This window comes from Canis lupus, chromosome 6 (assembly GCF_011100685.1).
Source record: "Canis lupus familiaris isolate Mischka breed German Shepherd chromosome 6, alternate assembly UU_Cfam_GSD_1.0, whole genome shotgun sequence".
Lineage (NCBI taxonomy): Eukaryota > Metazoa > Chordata > Mammalia > Carnivora > Canidae > Canis > Canis lupus.
Window position 1 is genome coordinate 55,997,886 of NC_049227.1, and position 20,251 is coordinate 56,018,136.

The 20,251-nt window shown below is 43.8% G+C and overlaps 1 protein-coding gene across 6 annotated transcripts in view; it reads left to right on the top strand.

Moving 5' to 3' along the window:
* The window catches only part of BCAR3 (BCAR3 adaptor protein, NSP family member), a 156,222-nt gene extending 136,586 nt beyond the window's left edge, over positions 1–19,636 (top strand). For all 6 annotated transcript variants that reach the window (XM_038541304.1, XM_038541306.1, XM_038541305.1 and 3 more), the window contains 5 exons: positions 1,805–1,920; positions 5,688–5,859; positions 8,893–9,004; positions 15,549–15,761; positions 19,020–19,636. In XM_038541304.1, the coding sequence (XP_038397232.1) occupies positions 1,805–1,920; positions 5,688–5,859; positions 8,893–9,004; positions 15,549–15,761; positions 19,020–19,198 (792 nt within the window). In that variant the 3' untranslated portion in view covers positions 19,199–19,636. The remainder of the gene's footprint in view (positions 1–1,804; positions 1,921–5,687; positions 5,860–8,892; positions 9,005–15,548; positions 15,762–19,019) is intronic.
* The last annotated feature ends 615 nt before the right edge of the window (positions 19,637–20,251 follow it).

Consider the following 20,251-nt stretch of genomic DNA (forward strand, 5'->3'; position numbering starts at 1 on the left):
GCAGAAAGGGTGGGCAGAGCCAAGCAATCTCATTGCAGTTTAGAAGATCCCCTGGCAGCTGGGAGGAGGGTCAGGCCCCCGCCAACACTCCCCTGGGTCACTGCAGCAGCTCCCTCAGCAGAGTTTGGAGATCCTGCAGAACTAGGATAAGTACCATCAGAAGAGCAGGAGGAGGCTGGAATGCCTCATCAGGGATCGTCCATGTTACATGCCCAGGCCTGTCTCATGGTAAATGCTCTAGAAGTGTCCATTCCTCCTCTGTATCTATGAGCGGCACAGCTCTGGGCATTTTGCCAGAGGACCTAATGCAGGCTCTGCAGTGTGAGCTCAGGACCCCTTTGTCCTAGCTCAGCCTTGGGGCAAGCAGGTGTCAGTATATCCTGGCAAACACCCAGGAAAGTGGCCGGGCGATTGCATGTTTGCACTGAAGGAAAACCGACTTGGGGGCTTCTCTCTCAGAGCAGGGATCACTCTGGTTACTAGAGCTTCCAGCACAAAACCGAATCAGTGATAAGACTTTGAATCTCATTATACAGACTGTGTGTGAATTGGGGGATGCCCACCACCCAGAGGCTTTGGGTTTGGAGCCTCTGCGGGGGCAGCTGTCTAAACAAGCAAGCAGAGTGTATGTGGCCACGGGTGGCTGGGGTATACATCTGGGTTGCCTTACCATTTACCATGGTCAAGGTGTAAATCCCTTTCCGGAGATCTGGCCAAAATTCTTCCCTCTTCTACATGCCAGTGACTCACAACTTGTATTTTCAAATAGCTTTAAAGTCATTTGATCCTTTGCAAAGACCTTGAGAAAGGCGAACTTAGCAGCTGTGGTAGAGAAGGGGAAACTGAGGCCCAGAGAGCATTGTAGGAATCCTGCATCCTGTTGCCCAGTCTGCCACTGTGCAGCTAATTCCCACAGGTTCATTTCCTCTGGGCTGACCCTGGCTCCTTTGTTGAACCACAGAAGTTAATGGTCAGGGTTAAGAATATCAGCCAAACGTGAGATGTTTTCTGTGGCCTATTATGAAGGCCTCCGGACTGTTGAGATGCCTGGCCTCCTCACAGTCTAGGACAAGTCGAGCAGCTGGAGGAGGGGAGTCCGTGTGTGCCTGCCACGTGTCCAGAGTCGCTTAGACCCACCGTATCCGCTAGTGGCTCTGCTGGACGTCAGCGCCCTGCGAGGCCTCGTTAGCCTGGTGTTCCCGACGCAGCGACTGGGCCGTAACCTTTCGAGGCAGCGGTCGACTGATACCTGGTGATGACACGCCAGAACCGAGGTCGGGGAGCCGGCGGGGCCAAACATTTTTTGAAGGAAGGCCTCCCGGGGGAGAAGGGGGTGTGCTGGAGACCTCGGGTTTCAAATCGCTGGACGTGTGTCTAATAGTTTCCAGACGTGTGGTGCAGTGACGGAGCCCAGGGGAGGCGTAATTAAGGGTAATAGCAGCCAGTCCTGCCGTTGAGCGAGAACCGAGCGGCGGAGCCCCGGCGGCAGTCGCTGGGGGGGCGAGGGGGCTGGTGCGCCAGGGCTGCGCCGCCCAGAGGCTCAGTGCACCTGCGGCCCTGCTGCCGGCGGGGGCGGGGGCGGGGGCGGGGCCGCGGCGGGGGGCGGACCACCTGCAGGTGTGCACAGCACTCCAGCTGCTTTCCCCTCAGGTTTTCAGTTCCCGTGACGTCTTCGAGTCCTTCCCTAAACACTGTACTTGGGGATGCTGATGCCTCCGCACCGTCCCAGTTCGCCGCCTTTCTTGGTCGTGTTGGTGGCAAGCCCGCTCCCTGATCCAGTCTGTTTCACTCGTGTCCTTGACAGGTCGCTAGGATACTCGCAGTGTCCGAGGAGACGAGGAGGAACATGGGCGTGAGCTCGGGGCTGGAGCTCCTCACCTTGCCCTACGGCCACCAGCTGCGCCTGGACATCATCGAACGGTGAGCAGCGCTGCCCCCTGCGCTTCCGGCCCCGCCAGCGCAGCAGGTTCCCGGAGCGGACGGGCACGCAGCCGCCCGCCCCGAGCCCGTCCGGTGTCCCGGGTCCCGTGTCCCGGGTCCCGGAAGCCTTGGCCGCAGGATTCCTGGAGCTGCGCGGAGGAAGTGCGGGAGCTCACAGCACGTTCCTGCTGCGGCCTGGCGGCGGGGCGCCTCGCCACCTGCGCCCCACCTCACCGCCTGGGAGTTCAGGGGCACCTTAGGAATAAGTGGCAGTTTGTGGGGAAGCCCGGGAAGAACCGAGTCCCAACATGGAGAGGTGGGCGGGGCGGCGCTCCCGCTCCTCACAGCCTCCGGGGGAGCCTCCTCAGCCTCCTCAGCCTCCCGGGGAGCCCGGGCCCGGCGCCCGCCAAAACCCACAGGCTGGAGCGTTGGAGGTTTAGGAATGAAAAAGACAGAAATAGTGAGGTATATTTTTAAGGAAAGTGCTAGACTAGATACCAGATCACCACAGACATTGGACTTGTTGACGCACGAGAAGAGACCATTGATTTGGGCAAGGCTGTCTGGTTACCTTAAGTATCCTGTTTTTTTCCAGCCAAGTTCCTTATTGTCACGACACAAACGTGGGTTCTAATGGGCACCCGGATTCCTGGCCTTCCACGACCTGCCCTGGTCCTCGTGCTGTCTAGTCCATTTCTGTGGTGGCTGAAGTGTTTTTATCCCATGACCGTAGCCACAGCCACGTGGGGCTATTGAGAACCTGAAATGTGGCAACTGGGAGACAAACTGTTTCTTTTACTGTTTACGGTTCAAGCGTGAATGTATGTGGCTGGTGGACGCAGTCTAGGATGCCAGCCCCTAAAAAGTAAACCGGACATTTCAGGGAGCCTGAGGAATCGGTGCAGCTGCTTTCAAGGTTACCTGGCTAGAGAGCACAGGAAACGGGCCCCAGGCCGCTGTGGCTGCGGCCTGCATAGCCCCAAAACCCTGCAGTGCTGAATGCTTCTGGGAGGCAGGAGGTTAGGGACCGGTTCCTGGCTTTGTACAAGCCTCCTTGTTGTTTAATGCCTTTGGCGAATTGTGAATGTTCCTCCTTTTCCTACAGGCTTTCCTAGATTCTAGCCTCTGTCTGCAGGCATCGCCTTCCTGCCCGGAGCCCCGGGGGCAGCTAGGGGGCGCAGCAGGGGGGCAACTCTGTTGTTGTTGGGCCAGTGGTCACCATTTCAACAGAGGTGAGCTGAGCCACAGCCTGTCCCCGTTCCTCATGCGATGCAGCTCAGCGGAAGATCCCCCAGGTTCCAGGCCTTACTTTACCTGTGCTGTTAGGAATGTTGGACATGCGCCCTGGGCCCCCGGCTGAGGTCGGGGGCGGGGGGCAGGCTGGGGGCTCCTCTGGGGCTGTTTTCTGATTTCCACGCCTGTCGGCATCTGTTTCCTCTTTGTCCTGATCGCCACTTCCCTGGGGCCCCTCTCCTTGGTTAGCTTCCTGTCCAAGGCTGACCCTGGGGGATCGGCCTGCTAGAGTCTGGGGAGCCGGTTTCTTCATTACAGTGCGGTTGCTAAATAAAGGCCAAGGTTATAGCCATTTTGAAGGGTCAGATGACATCATCTTCCCGTGTTTGAGAATCAAATACAAACCACCCTTTATTTTTAATTTACCACCTCACCCATTCCAGGCCTGCTGAGGGGAGATGTCCTTTGTATAACAGTCAGTGCCTCTTGTTGCCAGCACTGGAGCTTCCGCCTCAGACCTGCCATGCTCAGTTGTTTTTCCTATAGTAGTGTATACAGGAGGCTTTAGGCCCACGTTGCTTGAATGAATGGACAGATTACTCCATTAACCATTGATATGATGCCAGGTCTTAAAGAAGCATAGAACCTATCTTTTTTTTTAAGATTTTATTTATTTATTCGTGAGAGACACGCACAGAGAGAGAGTCAGAGACAGGCAGAGGGAGAAGCAGGCTCCATGCAGGGAGTGTGACGTGGGACCCGATCCTGGGTCTCCAGGATCACACCCTGGGCTGAAGGCAGCGCTAAACCACTGAGCCACTCCGGCTGCCCAAGAACGTATCTTTTATTAAGGGTCATTTAAAACACAGGAAAAAACAGTGAACAGAAGAATCAATCGAAGGCAATATGGGAAGCTGTTAGTTAAAAGAAACATCTGAAAATGCTCAGCTCAACCTTAATGTCAATAAATTCAGTAAGTAATAAAAAATATATACTTTATGTTAGCATCTATTAATTAAGACCTCAGGAAGAGGGGCATATAGGTGGCTCAGTGGTTGAACATCTGCCTTTGGTTCAGGTCATGATCCCGAGGTCCTGGGATCAAGTCCCCCATCACACTCCCCATGGGGAGCCTGCTTCTCCCTCTGCCTATGTCTTTGCCTCTCTCTGTGTCTCTTGTGAATAAATATTTTAAAAAACTCAGGAAGAGGAGAGAAAAAAAAGGTAGACACGCTGACAGAGAAAGATGTGCACACAGAGACCGTTGTGATCACAGTTACCATCTGGTAGGGGCCTATCAGCGATAGGCATTCTGGTGATTCTTATACCCCTGCACTGTCTCTCTTTCTCACAACGACCTTAGCTCTCATTTTTACACTGAAGAAATTGAGGAGTGGAGCAGTTAGGGAACAGCCTATGGTCACACTGTGAATAAGCACCACAGACAGGTATGCAAAGACAAAGACAAACACACAGACACACTTGGAGACAGCAGAGCTCATCACTGATTTCATAATCACTAGAGAAAGTGGTAGGGCTAGCCACTTGATGAATCATGCCACCCTTGGCTCAAGGCATTGGGAGAGAGCCTGGCACTGTGGGCCTCAAGGTGACCCCAGAGCTAGAGGGCAAAGGCATGTTATAGTTTAGTACGTGTAGCTGTGGACAGGGGCTGCACTTCCAGGACTTGTGCCACAGCCCGGGAGAAATTTAATGGAGGCCATTCTGGCCCAATGCAGTCAACTCCCTGGTCCTGACTGAGGGAGAGAAGGAAGGGATTGGTCTCTGCCACCCGCCATCAGCACAGACTGCTCTGCGACCCCATTCAAATAAGTCTCATTGTCATGTGGAGAAAAGATCACTCTGCTTCCTGTTCTGGGTCTGTGAGCTTGACCCGGGTAGTACAGGATGAGAAAAGGGAGGATTGTTGGCAGATGCAAGATTTCTATTTTATGAGGGTCTGACTTTATAGGGAAATTCCTGTCAGCTATTCAGTCATTGTCCACATCTCCATTCACTTTCTGGCCCCTTGACCAGAGCCACAGACTCTCCATTCTTCCTTCCTCATCCCTTCTTATGTTTCAAGACCTGTGTTTGTCTTCTTGGGTCAAGCATATTCTCTCGTTTCTTTTTGCTTCCATTTCCCCAGTCCTAGGCACATAGTGGAGATGGCCCGGGACTTCCTGAGGATGGGATTCCCTAGTGTGTTGAGGGACCAGGTGTCTCCCCAGACCTCTCATGGTGGAAAGTGCCAGAAGCCACCTGTACTTCTGAGCAACTTCACCCAGGAGGGCCCTCTCTGTTCCCCCAGATCCAGGGCTGAACATGGCTCTATCCTGGGCATCTGTCCTTTCTGACTCTAAATAGTGCACCCTCAGGCCTAGCCCAGGCCCTGCTGCCATCAGCCTGCAGGGGTGATCTCACTGTTGAAATCGGCACAGCGTGTACATCCAGCCTTTTTTCTGGCTGGTCTGCATTCCTTTCCTCCTAGTCCTGTGGGCCCTGGGTCTGACCACTGATCTTCTGCCTCCCAGACACAACACAATGGCCATCGGCATTGCAGTGGACATTCTGGGCTGCACGAGCACTTTGGAGGACCGAGCCGCCACCCTCAATAGGATCATCCAAGTGGCAGTGGAACTGAAAGACTCCATGGGGGACCTCTATTCTTTCTCGGCCATCATGAAAGCCCTGGAAATGCCACAGGTAAATTTCCATTTGATTTGTGCACCCTGCAGGCCTGGGTGTATTTAGAGTTCTGAACGTGGTCTGCAAGCCCATGCTTAGCAAATCACCCATGATTTTAGTCAACTTTGAAAGATAAACTAAATCTTAGTGACAGCAGCTTTGATTAGAGGGCAACCAGAAGCAGTGTCCTAAGTGTTTTGGCTCTGTTTTTCAAACCAGTTGGTAATTGTTGACAGCCCACACTTTATCTTTGGTGTTCAATAAGAAGAGCCATCCTCAGGAACAATTGGTATTCCTTAAGAACCAATTAGGATGGGATCCCTGGGTGGCGCCGCGGTTTGGCGCCTGCCTTTGGCCCAGGGCGCGATCCTGGAGACCCCGGATCGAGTCCCATGTCGGGCTCTCGGTGCATGGAGCCTGCTTCTCCCTCTGCCTGTGTCTCTGCCTCTCTCTCTCTCTCTCTCTCTCTCTCTCTGTTACTATCATAAATAAATAAAAATTAAAAAAGAACCAATTAGGATGATCTGGCTGGCTAACGTGTGTCATAAAAGAGAGACTGATCATGTGCATCACCAGATATTTGGGGGAGCTTATATCTGGGAATGCCCATAGTGGTTTGTCTCAAAGTTCTGTTCCTCAGGTTACCTAAAACAGACTTCTGTTTTTAAAAATTCAGATTTCTAGCCCATTTGTCATACAACCTCCCAATTAGAGTTTCTGAAATCAGGCACTTTGAACTCATCTGCTTTGATGGGCTGTTTTTAGGATGAGTATCAAACCTGAAAGCCTGTATTTAAAATCAAACAGACCTTACGGAGAAAAGTCATTCTGTATCTTCATTGTCTCTGGGCAAGGGGCAGCTTTCTCATTTCTGTTCTGCCCCATAAACCATAGACTTTGGTAATCTCGCCCTGAGGGTCCTCCAGTCCCACAAACCCAACTGCAACCAGTAACACCAAAACTACTCGTTATTTAGCTTGACTGTCTCATAACCACAGATTGTCTCTGAAGCCCTGCTGGGTGCTCACTGAAAATCCATCACTGCCATTAGGGAAGATAGCCATAGTCACATGTTCTGCAAGTCAGAGCATGTTAGGAACCTCATTTCCTGGCATTAAAGCAAGCTCGCCTTAAAGACAAGCTGAAGCACTTAGTGCCTTCATCAGGAAATTTTGGAGGGAATCAATTCCAATGACAGTATCCTAAGAATCTGAAAAACTCTTAGATGCCCTGGAATTTCATAGGATCCATATTTGAAATAAGCCGATCCAGCTGTATTTTCATGATACACTAACTCCTATAATAACAGGGGTTATAATTTTTCATTCAAGTGTTTTTAATTTGCATCATATTTATTTCTTCTTATCCAAAACTGCATATCATTTTGGAAGGCTGAGACAACATGCCAAGCTGTATGTAGCACTCCAGCCCAGAGCTTCCTCTGAGAGTAGTAAAGGGGATGTTTGTGGGATCGTGTGTAATAAAGAGAATGCTTGTGCTGTCCATGACGTCATGGTCAAGGGTTAGAGACTTCTCCCAGAGCACCATAATATGCCTTTGTGCAAGGTGGCTCCCTTGCCTCCACCAGTATCAGACTTCCCTGCTGGAGTACCCCAGCATGCAGTCCTCCAGGGTATTCCAGGCCCCCACTCCTACCCCCCTGCCCCCGAAGTGAGTTAGGGCACTGCTCCGGGAGGACTGTGGCAGACCCAGGGAAGGCGGAGAGGAGAATCACATCATTCTTGTGTGTCATCATCCCAACTTGACCCTGTACTGCAGGCTCCCGTGCCTCCTCTTCTCAGCTTCTAGTATCAAGAAAAAGCATCCAGCAGATGGGCCCACACGAGATACCAGAGCTGCTTTCAGAAAGGCAGGTGCTTCAGGGAGGGAAAGAGAAGGGACAGTGAGAAGAGAGAAGCACATGGCGGGAGGGGTGGCCAGAGGAGGGTAAGTCACGTCCTCTGTCCAACAGCTCTGCTGACTGCTTCTCACCTTCCTCTGGGAAGATGCAGCTTGTAGCGGACAAGGGAATGAATCTTTTTTCTGTCACTTACCAGCTATAAAATCTGGAGCGAGTTAACTATTCTCTTCTGATTTCTGATCTGTAAAATGAGGCCAAAATACTGCCTCATAGGGCATTGGAGGATTAAATTAAATTCTTCAAATACCTGGGACAGAGTTGGTACTCATTCCCCAAATATTAGTGCCCTTCCTCTTTTTTGTTTCATGAAAAAAAAAAAAACAAACAAACAAAAACCTCAGACACTTAGCCTTGCTGTTTTTATGGTACGGGTGGGGAGCTGTTTGCTTTGGGCAGTCAGAGTCAGTGGCATATGTTGGCATTGACTAAACAAAATGAAAAGGAATGAGTAGAGTGGCATCATATGGTCTGGACAATCTTCTGTGTGTCTCAGACATTGACTAAATGAAAATGCTAGACATTATATTCCTACATGCTTTCATCAATATAACCTCTGTGGACAGCTGGGAATTCCCATCAAAATTTAAAATATATGTATTCTTTGACCCAGAGTTCCACTTCTGGAAATTTATTCTCCAGATATTTTCACACATACACACATTTGTAAAATCTTCACAAGGTAATTTCATAATGGAAAAAGAAAACTTAAAAAAAAAAAAAAAAGAAAACTTGTAAAATTCTTATCTGTGGGAGACAAGGTAAACTTTATTCATAAAGTGGAACATCGTACGGAAGTTTAACAAAATAAGGCTGGAAAAAAAAAAAAAAACCAAAGTAAGGTTGTCCTATGCTGTTTTATACATACTTGAATGATTGCCAAGCAAAAAAACTGAAAAATGTGTAAAGTATGATATGCCTTTTATTTTAAAAGTCATATAAATGTGTGTATACACAGGTACATGTACACATACAAGAAACTGACGAGGAGCTGTCTCCGGGATGGGCCGTTAGAACAATACAGAACAGGGTGGGGTGGGGATTAGCCTTTCTCTATACACTGCTTTCAACAGGCTTTGACTTGATTTTAAAAAGAGCTTTTTCAAAAATGATAACACCTTTCTTTCTTCCAGATCACAAGGTTAGAAAAAACGTGGACTGCCCTGAGGCACCAGTACACCCAAACCGCTATCCTCTATGAAAAACAGCTGAAGCCTTTCAGCAAAATGCTGCACGAAGGCAGAGGTGAGCCCAGGGTCAGCACCAGTGGGCATGGTGGCTGCCCCCTGTGTGTCCGTGAGACCGTTAGGTCATATCTGCCCTGGTTTGATCAAAGCCATTAGCAGAACATTTCAAGATCTGAGTTATCTGTAGGATTTTTGATGGATTTTGAGGCTTTTATTAGGTGACAGCATCATTTCTAGAAGAACAGGACATGGGCTACCAGTCACCTACTCCATGCTTCCCTTTCTTAATTGAGGTGTTAAGTACGTAACATTATATTAGTTGTAGGTGTACAATGCAGTGAGTCAGTATTTGTATATACTACAAATGATCACAACCCAAGTAATACCCACGTCATATACAGTTATACGGTTTTTCTTTTTGTGATGAGAACTCTCAAGAGTCACTCTCTTGGTTACTTTCAAATGTGCAGTGCAGTGTTATTAACTATAGTCATTGTGTTATACATTACCTACCCATGACTTACTCATTTCATACCTGGAAATTTCTGTATTTTGACCCTTTCCACCCATTTTGCTCACCCCTGACCCCCAGCCTCAAGCAACCACCAATCTATTCTCTATTCATGAGCTGAGGGACTTTTGGGGGTTTTTTGGTTTTATTTTTTTAGATCCCACATACAAGTGAGATCATCTAGTATTGTTCTTGTTCTGTAACATATTTCACTTAGCAGAGTGCTCTTAGGGTCCATTCATGTTGTCAAACAGCAGGATTTTATTTATTTTTATGGCTGAATAATATTCCATTGTGTGTGTGTGCACACACCACATTATCCATTCCTCCATTGGTAGACACTTCGGTTGTTTTATCTTGGCTATTGTAAATAATGCAGTGAGCATGGGATACGGATATTTTTTTTGAGTTAGTATTTTTGTTTTCTTCAGATAAATACCCAGAAGTGGAATTGCTGGATAATATGGTAGTTCTATTTTTAATTTTTTTGAGCAATCTCCATACTGTTTTCTATAGTGGCTATACTAAAATATATGCCTGCTGGCAGTGCACAAGTGTTCTCTTTTCTCCACATCCTTTCCAACATTTGCTATTTCTTATCTTTTTACTATAGCCATTCTAATAAGTGTGAAGTGATATCTCATTGTGGTTTTGATATGCATTCCCCTCAAATTGAGCACCTTTCCAAAATGTACCTGTTGACTATCTGTATCTCCTCTGGAAAAATGTCTATTCAGATCCTCTGCCCTTTTCATTGTTTTTGTTGTTGTTGTTTACTTATGTGAGTTCTTTATGTATTTTGGGTGTTAACCCCTTATCAAATATATAACTTGCAGATATTCTCTCCCATTCAGTAGTTTCCTTTTATATTTTGTTGATGGTTTTCTTTGTTGTGTAGAAGCTTTTTAGTTTGATGTAGTCTCACTTGTTGATGTTTGCTTTTGGTGGCAGAAAAAAAAATCATCACAAAAATGAATGTCAGGGAGTTTCTGCCTATGTTTTCTTCTAGGAGTTCTGTGGTTTCAGGTCTACCTTCAAGTGTTTAATCCATTTTGAGTTGATATTTGCATATGGTGTAAGATAGTGTCCTGTTGTATTTTACATGTGGCTGTCCAGTTTTCCCAGCAGTCCATTCCCCCATTCTATCGAAGAGATTTTGTCCTTTCCCCATTGTATGTTCTTGGCTCCTCTGTCATAAATAAATTGGTCATATGTGCATGGGTTTATTTCTGGGCTCTCTATTCAGTTTCTTTCAAGTAGGTGTTTATTTTTATGTTAATACCATACTACTTTGATTACTATAGCTTTGGAATATAGTTTGAAACCAAGGAGCATGATACCTCCAGCTTTGTTCTTCTCTCTCAAAACTCCTTTGGTTATTTGGGGTCTTCTGTGGTTCCCCCATATTTTAGGATTGTTCTATTTCTGTGAAAAATGCCATTGGAATTTTGTAAGAATTGCATTGAATTTGTAGATTGCTTTAGGTAGTATGGACATTTTAACAATATTAACTCTTCCAAACCATGAACACAGAATATCTGTATCTTCTTCAGTTCCTTTCATCAGTGTCGTATAGTTTTCGGGATATAGATCTTTCAGCTCCTTGGCTAAATTTATTCCTTAGTATTTTATTCTTTTTCATGTAACTGTAAATGGGATTGTTTTCTTAATTTCTCCTTCTGATAGTTTGTTGTTAGTGTATGGGCATGCAGTAGACTTTCTGTATATTTTGTATTGTGCCACTTGACTGAATCTGTATATTCTAACAGTTTTTGATGGGAGTTTTTGTTTTCTATATATAATGTGTCGTTGGCAAATAGTGATAGTTTTACTTCTTCCTTTCCAATTTGGATGCCTTTTATTTTTTTCTTGCCCATTTGCTCTGTCTAGGACATTCAATACCATGTTGAATAAAAGTGAAGAGAGTGGGCATCCCTGTCTTGCTCTTGATCTCTTTCAACTTTTCACCATTGAGTATTAGCTATGGGTTTGTCATATACATTATGTAGAGGTATGTTCCTTCTATACCTGCTTTGTTGAGAGTTATCATAAATGGGTGTTGAATTTTGTCAAACCCTTTTTCTGCATCTATTGAGTTGATCATATGATTTTTTTTTAAAAGATTTTATTTATTTGAGAGAGAGGAAGTGCTTGAGCAGGGGGGAATGTCTTAGAGGAAGAGGGAGAGGAAGAAGTGGATTCCCCGCTGAGGAGAGCCATTGCAGAACTCAATCCCAGGAGATCATGATTTGAGCCGAAGGCAGACTGAGCCATCCAGGCTCCTCGAGCGTTTTATTTTTATCCTTCATTTTGTTAGTGTGGTGTATCATATTGATTGATAGGCAGATGTCAACCATCCCTGCATCTCTGGAATAAATCCTACTTGATCATAGTATATGATCCTTTTTTAATGTATTATTGAATTCAGTTTGCCTGTATTTTGTTGAGAATTTTCGCATCCACGTTCGTCAGGGATACTGGCCTGTAATTTTCTTTTCTTGTAGTGTCCCTGTCTGGTTTTAGTATCAATGTGTATGCTAGCCTCATAAAATGAGTTTGGAGGGACGCCTGGGTAGCTCAGCAGTTGAGCATCTACCTTTGGCTCGGGTTATGGTCCCAGGGTCCTGGGATGAAGCCCCACATCAGGCTCCTTGCTCAGCGGGAAGCCTGCTTCTCTCTCTCCTCCTGTTCTTACTCTCTCTCTCTCTATTGTTCTCTCTCTCTCTCCCTCTCTGTCTCAAATTAAAACAAAAACAAAAAAACTTTTGTGACTTACCATAGGAGGTCTACCTTGGAGAATGTTCCACATGCCCTTTAGAATATGTATTGTGTTGCTTTTGGATAGAATACCCTGTGTATATTTGTGAGGTCCATTTGGTCTAACATGTTGTTAAGGCCAGTATTTCCTGATTTTCTGTCTGGATGATCTATCCAGTAAGTGGAGTGTTAAAGTCTGTTATTGTGTCCATCTATTTCTTCCTTTAGGTCTGTTAATGTTTGCTTTATATATTTAGATACTCCTATGTTTGGCACATAAATATTTACAAATGTTATATTCTCTTATTGGATTGACCTCTTTATCATTATGTAATGCTCTTTTTTTGTTTCTTATTAATAGTCTTTGTCTTAAAGTCTATTTTGTCTGATATAAGTATAGGTACTCAAGCTTTCTTTTGGTTAATTATCTTTTCCTATCTCTTCACTTACAGTCTGTGTGCGCCCTCACATCTGAAGGGGGAGTCTCTTGTAGGAAGCATAAGGATGGGTCTTTTTTTTATCCATTCAGTCACTATATGTCTTGATTGGAAAATTCAATCCATTTACATTTAATTGTTGGTTGGTATGTACTTTTTGCCATTTTATTCATTGTTTTCTGGCTATTTTATCCTTCTCTGCTCATTTTTTCTCTTGTTCTCTTCCTTTGTGGCTTGATTTTCTTTATTGCTATGCATCTTTTATAGTGTATTTTCTATAGGTTTTTGCTTTGTGGTTACCATGAGGCTTACAACCTATAACAATCTCTTATTGAAGTTGATACCAACTTAAGTTTGAATGCATTCTAAATCTGTACATTTTTACTCCACACACATTTTTTGATGTCGTATCTTACATCTTTTTTTATCTGTGTTTCCTAATTATTGCAGTTAGTTAGGTTTACCACTTTTGTCCTTTAACCTTCATACTAGCTTTATAAGTGATTACCTTTACTGTCTATTTACTTTTACCAGGGAGATTGGTATATTGCATGTTTTGTTACTAATTAGCACCCTTTCTTTTCAGGTAACAAAAGTCCCTTTAACATTTCTCATACAGCCAGTTTAGTAGTGGTGATTATCTTTTATTTGTTTAGAAAACTCTATTTCTCCTCCAATTCTGAATGATAGCTTTGCCAGATAGAGTATTCTTCGTTGGAAGTTTTTTTTTTCTTTTAGCACTTTGAATATATTGTGCCAGTCCCTTCTGGCCTCTAAAGTTTCTGCTGGTAGAGTCTTAATGCGGGGGGTGGGGGTGGGGGAGGTGTCCTTTGTACATTACAAGCTGGTTTTTTCCTCCTACTTCTTTTAAGATTTTTTCCTATTCTTTAACTTTTGACATTTTAATTATAACATGTTTTGGTGTGGATCTTATTTGTAACTCTCTGGGTTTTCCTGGATCTGGATGTCTATTTGCTTAGGGAGGTTTTCAGCTATTATTTCCTCAAATAAGTTTTCTTCCCCTCTCTCTTTTTTTCTAGGACCCCTGTAATGCAAATGTTAGTTTATGGGACATATGGAAAGTCATCAAGCAGACTATCTCCACTTTTTTCATTTTTTTTTTCTTTTTTGCTGCTCTGATTGTAAAGTTTCTGTTATCTTGAGTTCACTAATCCTTTCTTTTGCTTCACCTAGTCTGTTGAACCTCTCTACTAAATTTTCAGTTTGATTGCTTTCTTCAGCTCTCTGACTTCTATTTGGTGCTTTTATATTTTCTATCTCTTGAAGTTCTCATTGTGTTTGTCCTTTTCCCAAATTCAGTGAGCATCTTTACGACCATTATTTTGAACTCTTTGTCATGTAAATTACCTATTGCCATTTCATTAAGGGTTTTCCTGAGGTTTTCTCTTTTCATTTGGAACATATTCCTGTTTCTGCATTTTGCTTGACTCTTTTTGTTGGTTTCTATGCATTAGATAAAACAGCCACCTTTTCCAAGCTTGACCTCACAAAAGACATGAGCCTTATCATTCAACCCTGATCTAGTTCTTGGTTGTCTCTCTAACCTTTGTGATTGTCCAAGCAGTCATTTTTATTTTTAATGGCTCCCAGTAGTTGAGAATATGCTAAGACCTGTCAGTGTCTCAAAGGGGGAGGGTCTCAGTCAGCACCTAGATTCAGGCCAGTTGGAAAGCCAAATCCTCAGGCATCAGTTTGTTTAATTATGCATATATATAGTCCTGTGGGAATGCAAGCATAAGCCCCACTGGCCCTTAGAGCCAGGTCATGTGAAGGTGTCCCACAGGGGGCAGTTGCAAAAAAAAAAAAAAAAAGCTTCAAACAAGTATATAAGCTAGTCCCCTTTTAGGTGGTATCAGGAAGCTGTAGCAGGGCAGAGGGAGAGTGCAAAGATGGTCTCTACCAGCCTACATTACCTGAGAGCATCTCTGTAGGCCCCCAGTTGTGTGCCAGACAGGAAGCCTGCCTCTCCAGCTAAAGCTCCAGGACAAGCAAATAGGCCTCTTTCACAGAAAGACTGGGGGATATTTCAGACTGCTGTCTATGCAGTAAGCTGGGGGTGCCTGTCTAGGACTGTATTTCCAGTTGTTACAGTTCTATGAGACATAGGATCACAATCCCTCTAGCTTTCACAGCTAGGTGAGCAGGGCTGTATCATGGGGAGCACCTACAAAAACTGATGCGCCAACTGTGTGTAACAGCTCCACTTTGGAGATACTGGCACTATGGAATTTGGCAGAGGGACACCCTATAGATGGCACCTACAGGAAAAAGAAACGATGGCACCTGTTGGCTAGAATAAAGCAGAGAAAGTGTGTGAAGATGTGCCTGCCAGCCAGCGGGCCCTAGATGAGCACTAAATCAGTCTGCCCCGCAGACCAACACTTCAAGATTAGCAAATGAGCTCCTCTCAATCCACTGCCTCTGTACTGAGCCCTGGGGCAGGTGAGTCTGAACACACAAGCCTTTTAACTTGCTCAGCTTGTTAAAGCCTTGTGGGACGTGGGGACTCGTCTGTTAGGTGAAGGTCTTAAAAGCTGGGGTGTCCAATGTGGAGTTCAAAGCCTTTACTCCTCAGGGAAAAAGCTCCAGGTGTTGCATTTGTTCCCAGTTGTGCCAGGGTTGAGGTTTATGGAGAGATTGGGCCAAGCCTCTCCTACCTGCTTTGACGTGGCCCTTCATTTGTCTGCCCAGTATGTAGGAGTTACTCAGTTTTAGTTTTTTTTTTTCCAGACGAAGTTCCATAGTAAGCTGCAGATTCGACATGTCCACTCAGGGAGGTGAGCACAGGCTCCTCCTCTGTCACCATCTTGAATTGGAACTCTCTGCTTAACTTTGAAAAAAAAATACAACGTGGAAAACTTTACCTTGTTTTTCAGAGTCTATGTGTGTCCCCCCCAACAAAATATCAGTCCCACTACTGCTGCCTCTTGTGACCTTAATGGAGCGCCAAGCTGTCACTTTTGAAGGGACTGATATGTGGGAAAAAAACGATGAAAGCTGTGAGATTATGCTGAACCACTTAGCCACTGGCCGGCTCATGGCAGAAACAGCAGACAGCTACCGGATGAATGCTGAGAGGATCCTGGAAGGTAAGCTGCTCCTATTCTTCACAGTAATTAGAGTGAAGGAACAAAAGAGCATGGATGCTCTCAGGAAAGGACAAAGTAGGAAAGATTAAGGCATAGGATTCCTTTTCTTATGATTGACCATGACTTCCTCTTAGTCTCTACAAGACTTGAGGCTCCTGTTTCTCCTTTTCCATGTGTTCTATTGTGTCAATGGCATAGAATAAATGCAGAAAGGTCAAGAAAGAATTGGTCAACTTGCCTACCATTAGGACTTCTGATTGGAGCTATTTGAGTGTGGGTCAACATGAGGAGTTAGAGTGACTTCATTTATCTGCTTTCCTATTTCTTCCCATATTGGGAAGTGAGCTCCCAGCTCCCTTGTTTTTAGCATCAGAGAACCCAACACAGGCAAAGGCACTGCTGAGAGAGCTTGGAGAAAACTGTAAATCATCAATACTTAGGTTTGGGTTAGTGTAAAGTGTGTTTTAAGGAATGACCAACTAGGCTGAAGGAGGTGGATAGAGGTGGGAAGGCTGAGGAAGAGCCTGTGAAGGGTTTTGAAAATGGGAGAGTGTCATGATGTCAGATTTATATTTTAAATTTGGCATGTGTTTGTGGGAAGGCTGAAAGCTTGTAGGCAAAAAGATCATTTAGGAAGCAAGACAAGAAGGAGGGCTTTTACCCAAGGTGGTGGTTATCAGGAATGATTACTTCCTCTTCTTTGCTATATTTTTAAAATTCTTCAAAAGCCCACAGTTTCATTCACAAGGCTGAGAAAGAGCTACATAGAGCAGGAGAGCCTGTTTATTTCATCCTAAAACAAAGTATTTGAGACTAAGCTGTTTAACACTGTATCTGCTGTCAGTTGAAGAACTACAGATCTGTTTCAATTTTTTTTCATCAGAAAGTTCTCTAGGGTTGGCATTGTAGGGTTCAAAAAAATAAAAGCACCTAATTCTTTTTTTTTTTTAAAGATTTTATTTATTTATTCATGAGAAATACAGAGAGAAGAGCAGAGGCACAGACAGAGGGAGAAGCCGGCTCCCCATAGGGAACCCCATGCGGGACTTGATCCCAGCAGTCCGGGATCATGCCCTGAGCTGAAGGCAGACACTCAACCACTGAGCCATCCAGGCATCCCAAAAGCACCTAATTCAATTCACCAGATTTTAGAGTGCCTGTTTATACAAGGCTAATAACTGTATTACATTGGATGTTGCCTAAGCCAATATATTAGGATGAGTTTTGAGAAAAGGGCTTTAAGCTGCTCTACAACAAATCACTTTAAAGGTATCTAATGGCATTTTCTCAGTTAATCCTGCTACAGGTTTATATAGAAAGTTCTCATTGCAGGAAGTAACTATGAACCCAGTAAGGGCAGAGATTTGCTCACCAACATAAACCCAACCCAAGGTAGGGACTCAAAGCATGTTAATTGAATGATTGGAAGTCACTGGCCTATGGTGTGCTGTTATGTTCTGGCATTACAGGGAAGGATGGACTAGAAGGCTTCTATTATTCACCACAAAGATCCTATAAATCTAGATGGTAGAAATATATTTAAGGATAGAGCAGATTAATTCAGCAATAATCAAGGATGAGAACCATGGGTCCGTATGACTCTTTGGCTGGAGGTTTCTACCTCTCTGATGGTTGACAGAGTATCCTTGGCTTTAAGTAGACAGATCTTCTCTTATGTAACAAAAGAGAGAGTCACGAAACAAATCCACACATTTATTTTTTGAGAAAGGTGCCAATGTAATTCATTAGATATAGCCTTTCAACAAATGGTGCTGGAACTACTGGATATGATATGCAAAAGAAAAAAATGATTCCTGATCCTTACCTCATACCATACACACTAATTAATCCAAAATGGATCATAGGCCCAAGTGTAAAGCTCCTATAAGATATCGGGGAAATTCATTGTGCCCTGGTTTAGGACACAAAAAACATGAACCATAACAAATTTCTGATAAACCAAAATTTTAAATTTTACTCTTCAAAAGAAAAGGCAAGTCCCAGAGTAGAAGAAAATATCTGCTAAACATTTATCTGATAAAGGATTTAGATCTAGACTATATAACAAACTCTTACAACTCAATGAGAAGACAAACAAGATGATCTACACCAGAGAAGATCTGCAAATGACAAATAACTACATGGAAAGATGTTCAAAGCATTAGGGAGATGTAAGTTTAAACAACAATGAGATAATAGCACACACTGTCTATAATGGTTACACTTTAAAAAGAATGGTAATCCTGGGGCACCTGGGTGGCTCAGTCAGTTAAGCATCCGACTCTTCCTTTCAGCTCAGGTCTTGATCTCAGGGTTGTTGAGTTCAGGCCCCATGTTGGGCTCTACACTGGGCATGGAGCCTGCTTAAAAAAAAAAAAAAAAAAAGATAATACTAAGATTTGGCAGCTTATGGAGAAACTGGAGCTGGTGAGAATAGAAAATGGTACAGCTATTTTAGAAGAGTTTGACAGTTTCTTTAAACATATTTACCACATGACCAAGTAATTCCTCCCCTAGAGAAATGAAAACACATGTCCGTCCATACAAAGACCTACATGGAAATGTTTACACCACTATTCATAACAGCCAGAAACTGGAAACACTCCCAATGTCCATCAGTTGGTGAATGGATAAACAAAATGTGGAATGTCCATATAACTGAATGCTACTCAGCGATAAAAAGGAATGAGTGGATAACCTGCAACAATATGGAATAGTCTCAAAAACCTGGTGCTGAATCAAAGAAACCTGATATAAAGTCCACATTGTATGATTCTGTTTATATCAAGTTTCTAGAAAAGGCAAAGCAAGAGCAACACAAAGCAAAGAGGCACTAGGTATAACTTTCTAGGATGAGATGGGGGTTTTAAAACTGGTGGTGATGGATGTACAACTTGTATAGGCTTACTCTTACAAATCAAAATAGGTGAATCGTGACATAAATTATACATCAGTAAAGCTGTAAAAACAAAACAAAGTACTTTGAACATTCCCCTTCCCACAGTGGCTTGTGCACATGAATTTCATTCTATCATGTTTCAGTGAGCTTACTTGGTATTCCTTCTCCGAAGGTGTTCAGATCCTTGAGGATGGGGCCTGCCCTTTCCTTATATAAAGCAGAGCTATATTTTTCTTTGGGGGCATTTTTAAAGTTCTGATGGAAGATGAAGTTCATTTTGATCCTACTTTAAGCGAGTAAGTTTTCAGTCTATTTCAACATTACATTTGAAAACTAAAGTAACTGTTTGTTTTTAATAGGTTTTCAACCAGATGAAGAAATGAGTGAAATCTTCAAGACTGAATTTCAGATGCGATTGCTCTGGGGCAGCAAAGGTGCACAAGTGAATCAGACAGAGAGATATGAGAAATTCAACCAGATTTTAACTGCCCTCTCACGTAAACTGGAACCTCCTCCTGTAAAGCAGGCAGAGCTTTGATAACTCTCCAGAGAACCTTAGGATATGATTTCAAGCTTCTCCAGTTTCTTCTTTGGGAAGGCTTATCATTTGATAAAGTAATAATGTACAAATCTGACAGTGTACAAGCTTTTAGTATCCACAGGATATTAAACATGTAAATTGCACAGAGCACACTTATTTATGAATTGTTTAAAATTACTACTGATTTTTAAATAATTTATTATGAAAGTAACTATTGCTAATGTTGATCAGCAAATTTAAGACCTAGCTATGTTGGCAGGTTGCTTTCTATTTCTGAGGTATTTGACCATTTTAGTTTAAATTCCTTGTCAGATAAGTGTAAATAGAAAAGAGTTTAAAAGCATGAAACATTTTGGAAGGTATCAGTTGTATGATATTCTTTAAATATAAAAAATGTAAATAGTCCTATGAAAATATATCTTTTTGTGAAAATAATTGTATCTAGTCTCTTTATTGTACTATGGTGAGTTATTTAATATTAATTATACCTTCTACCTTCCTGAGGTATCCTCTTCCCTAGATACTATATCCTAATAATAAACCAAGCTTAATGAGAGTGATATGGAAAACTTAAGGTTTGTGGCTTGGGAGACAGTGAATAGTGATACACGGTAGACCTGGCTCTAGAGGACCCGGGTTCAAAGTGAAGCTGTGGTGCTTGCTAGCAGTTGGATTTTGGTTAAGTTAACCTCATCAATACCCTGTGTGCAGCACAGACCTAGTATAAAGTGAGTACCCAGATGTTAGTATATTTCGAGACATCACTTCACGCATTTGAAAATAACTGACTGTTGGGCTTCCAGTCCAACGGTGATGTAGGAAGACCCTGAACTCCGCTCTTCCACAGATATGCCAAATTTGTATCTATTTATAAAGCACTCTGTCCTAAAGAACGGAGGCTGACTGAACAGCTTCTACACAATAGACCATACAGACAACAGCAAGAGGGATGGTGACACAGTAACGAAAGGAAACCCTACCCCTAAAGCTACAAACTGCAGCGGGAAGGGATAGTACTAAAGGACCACGAGCAGATTTATTTGCTCTTGG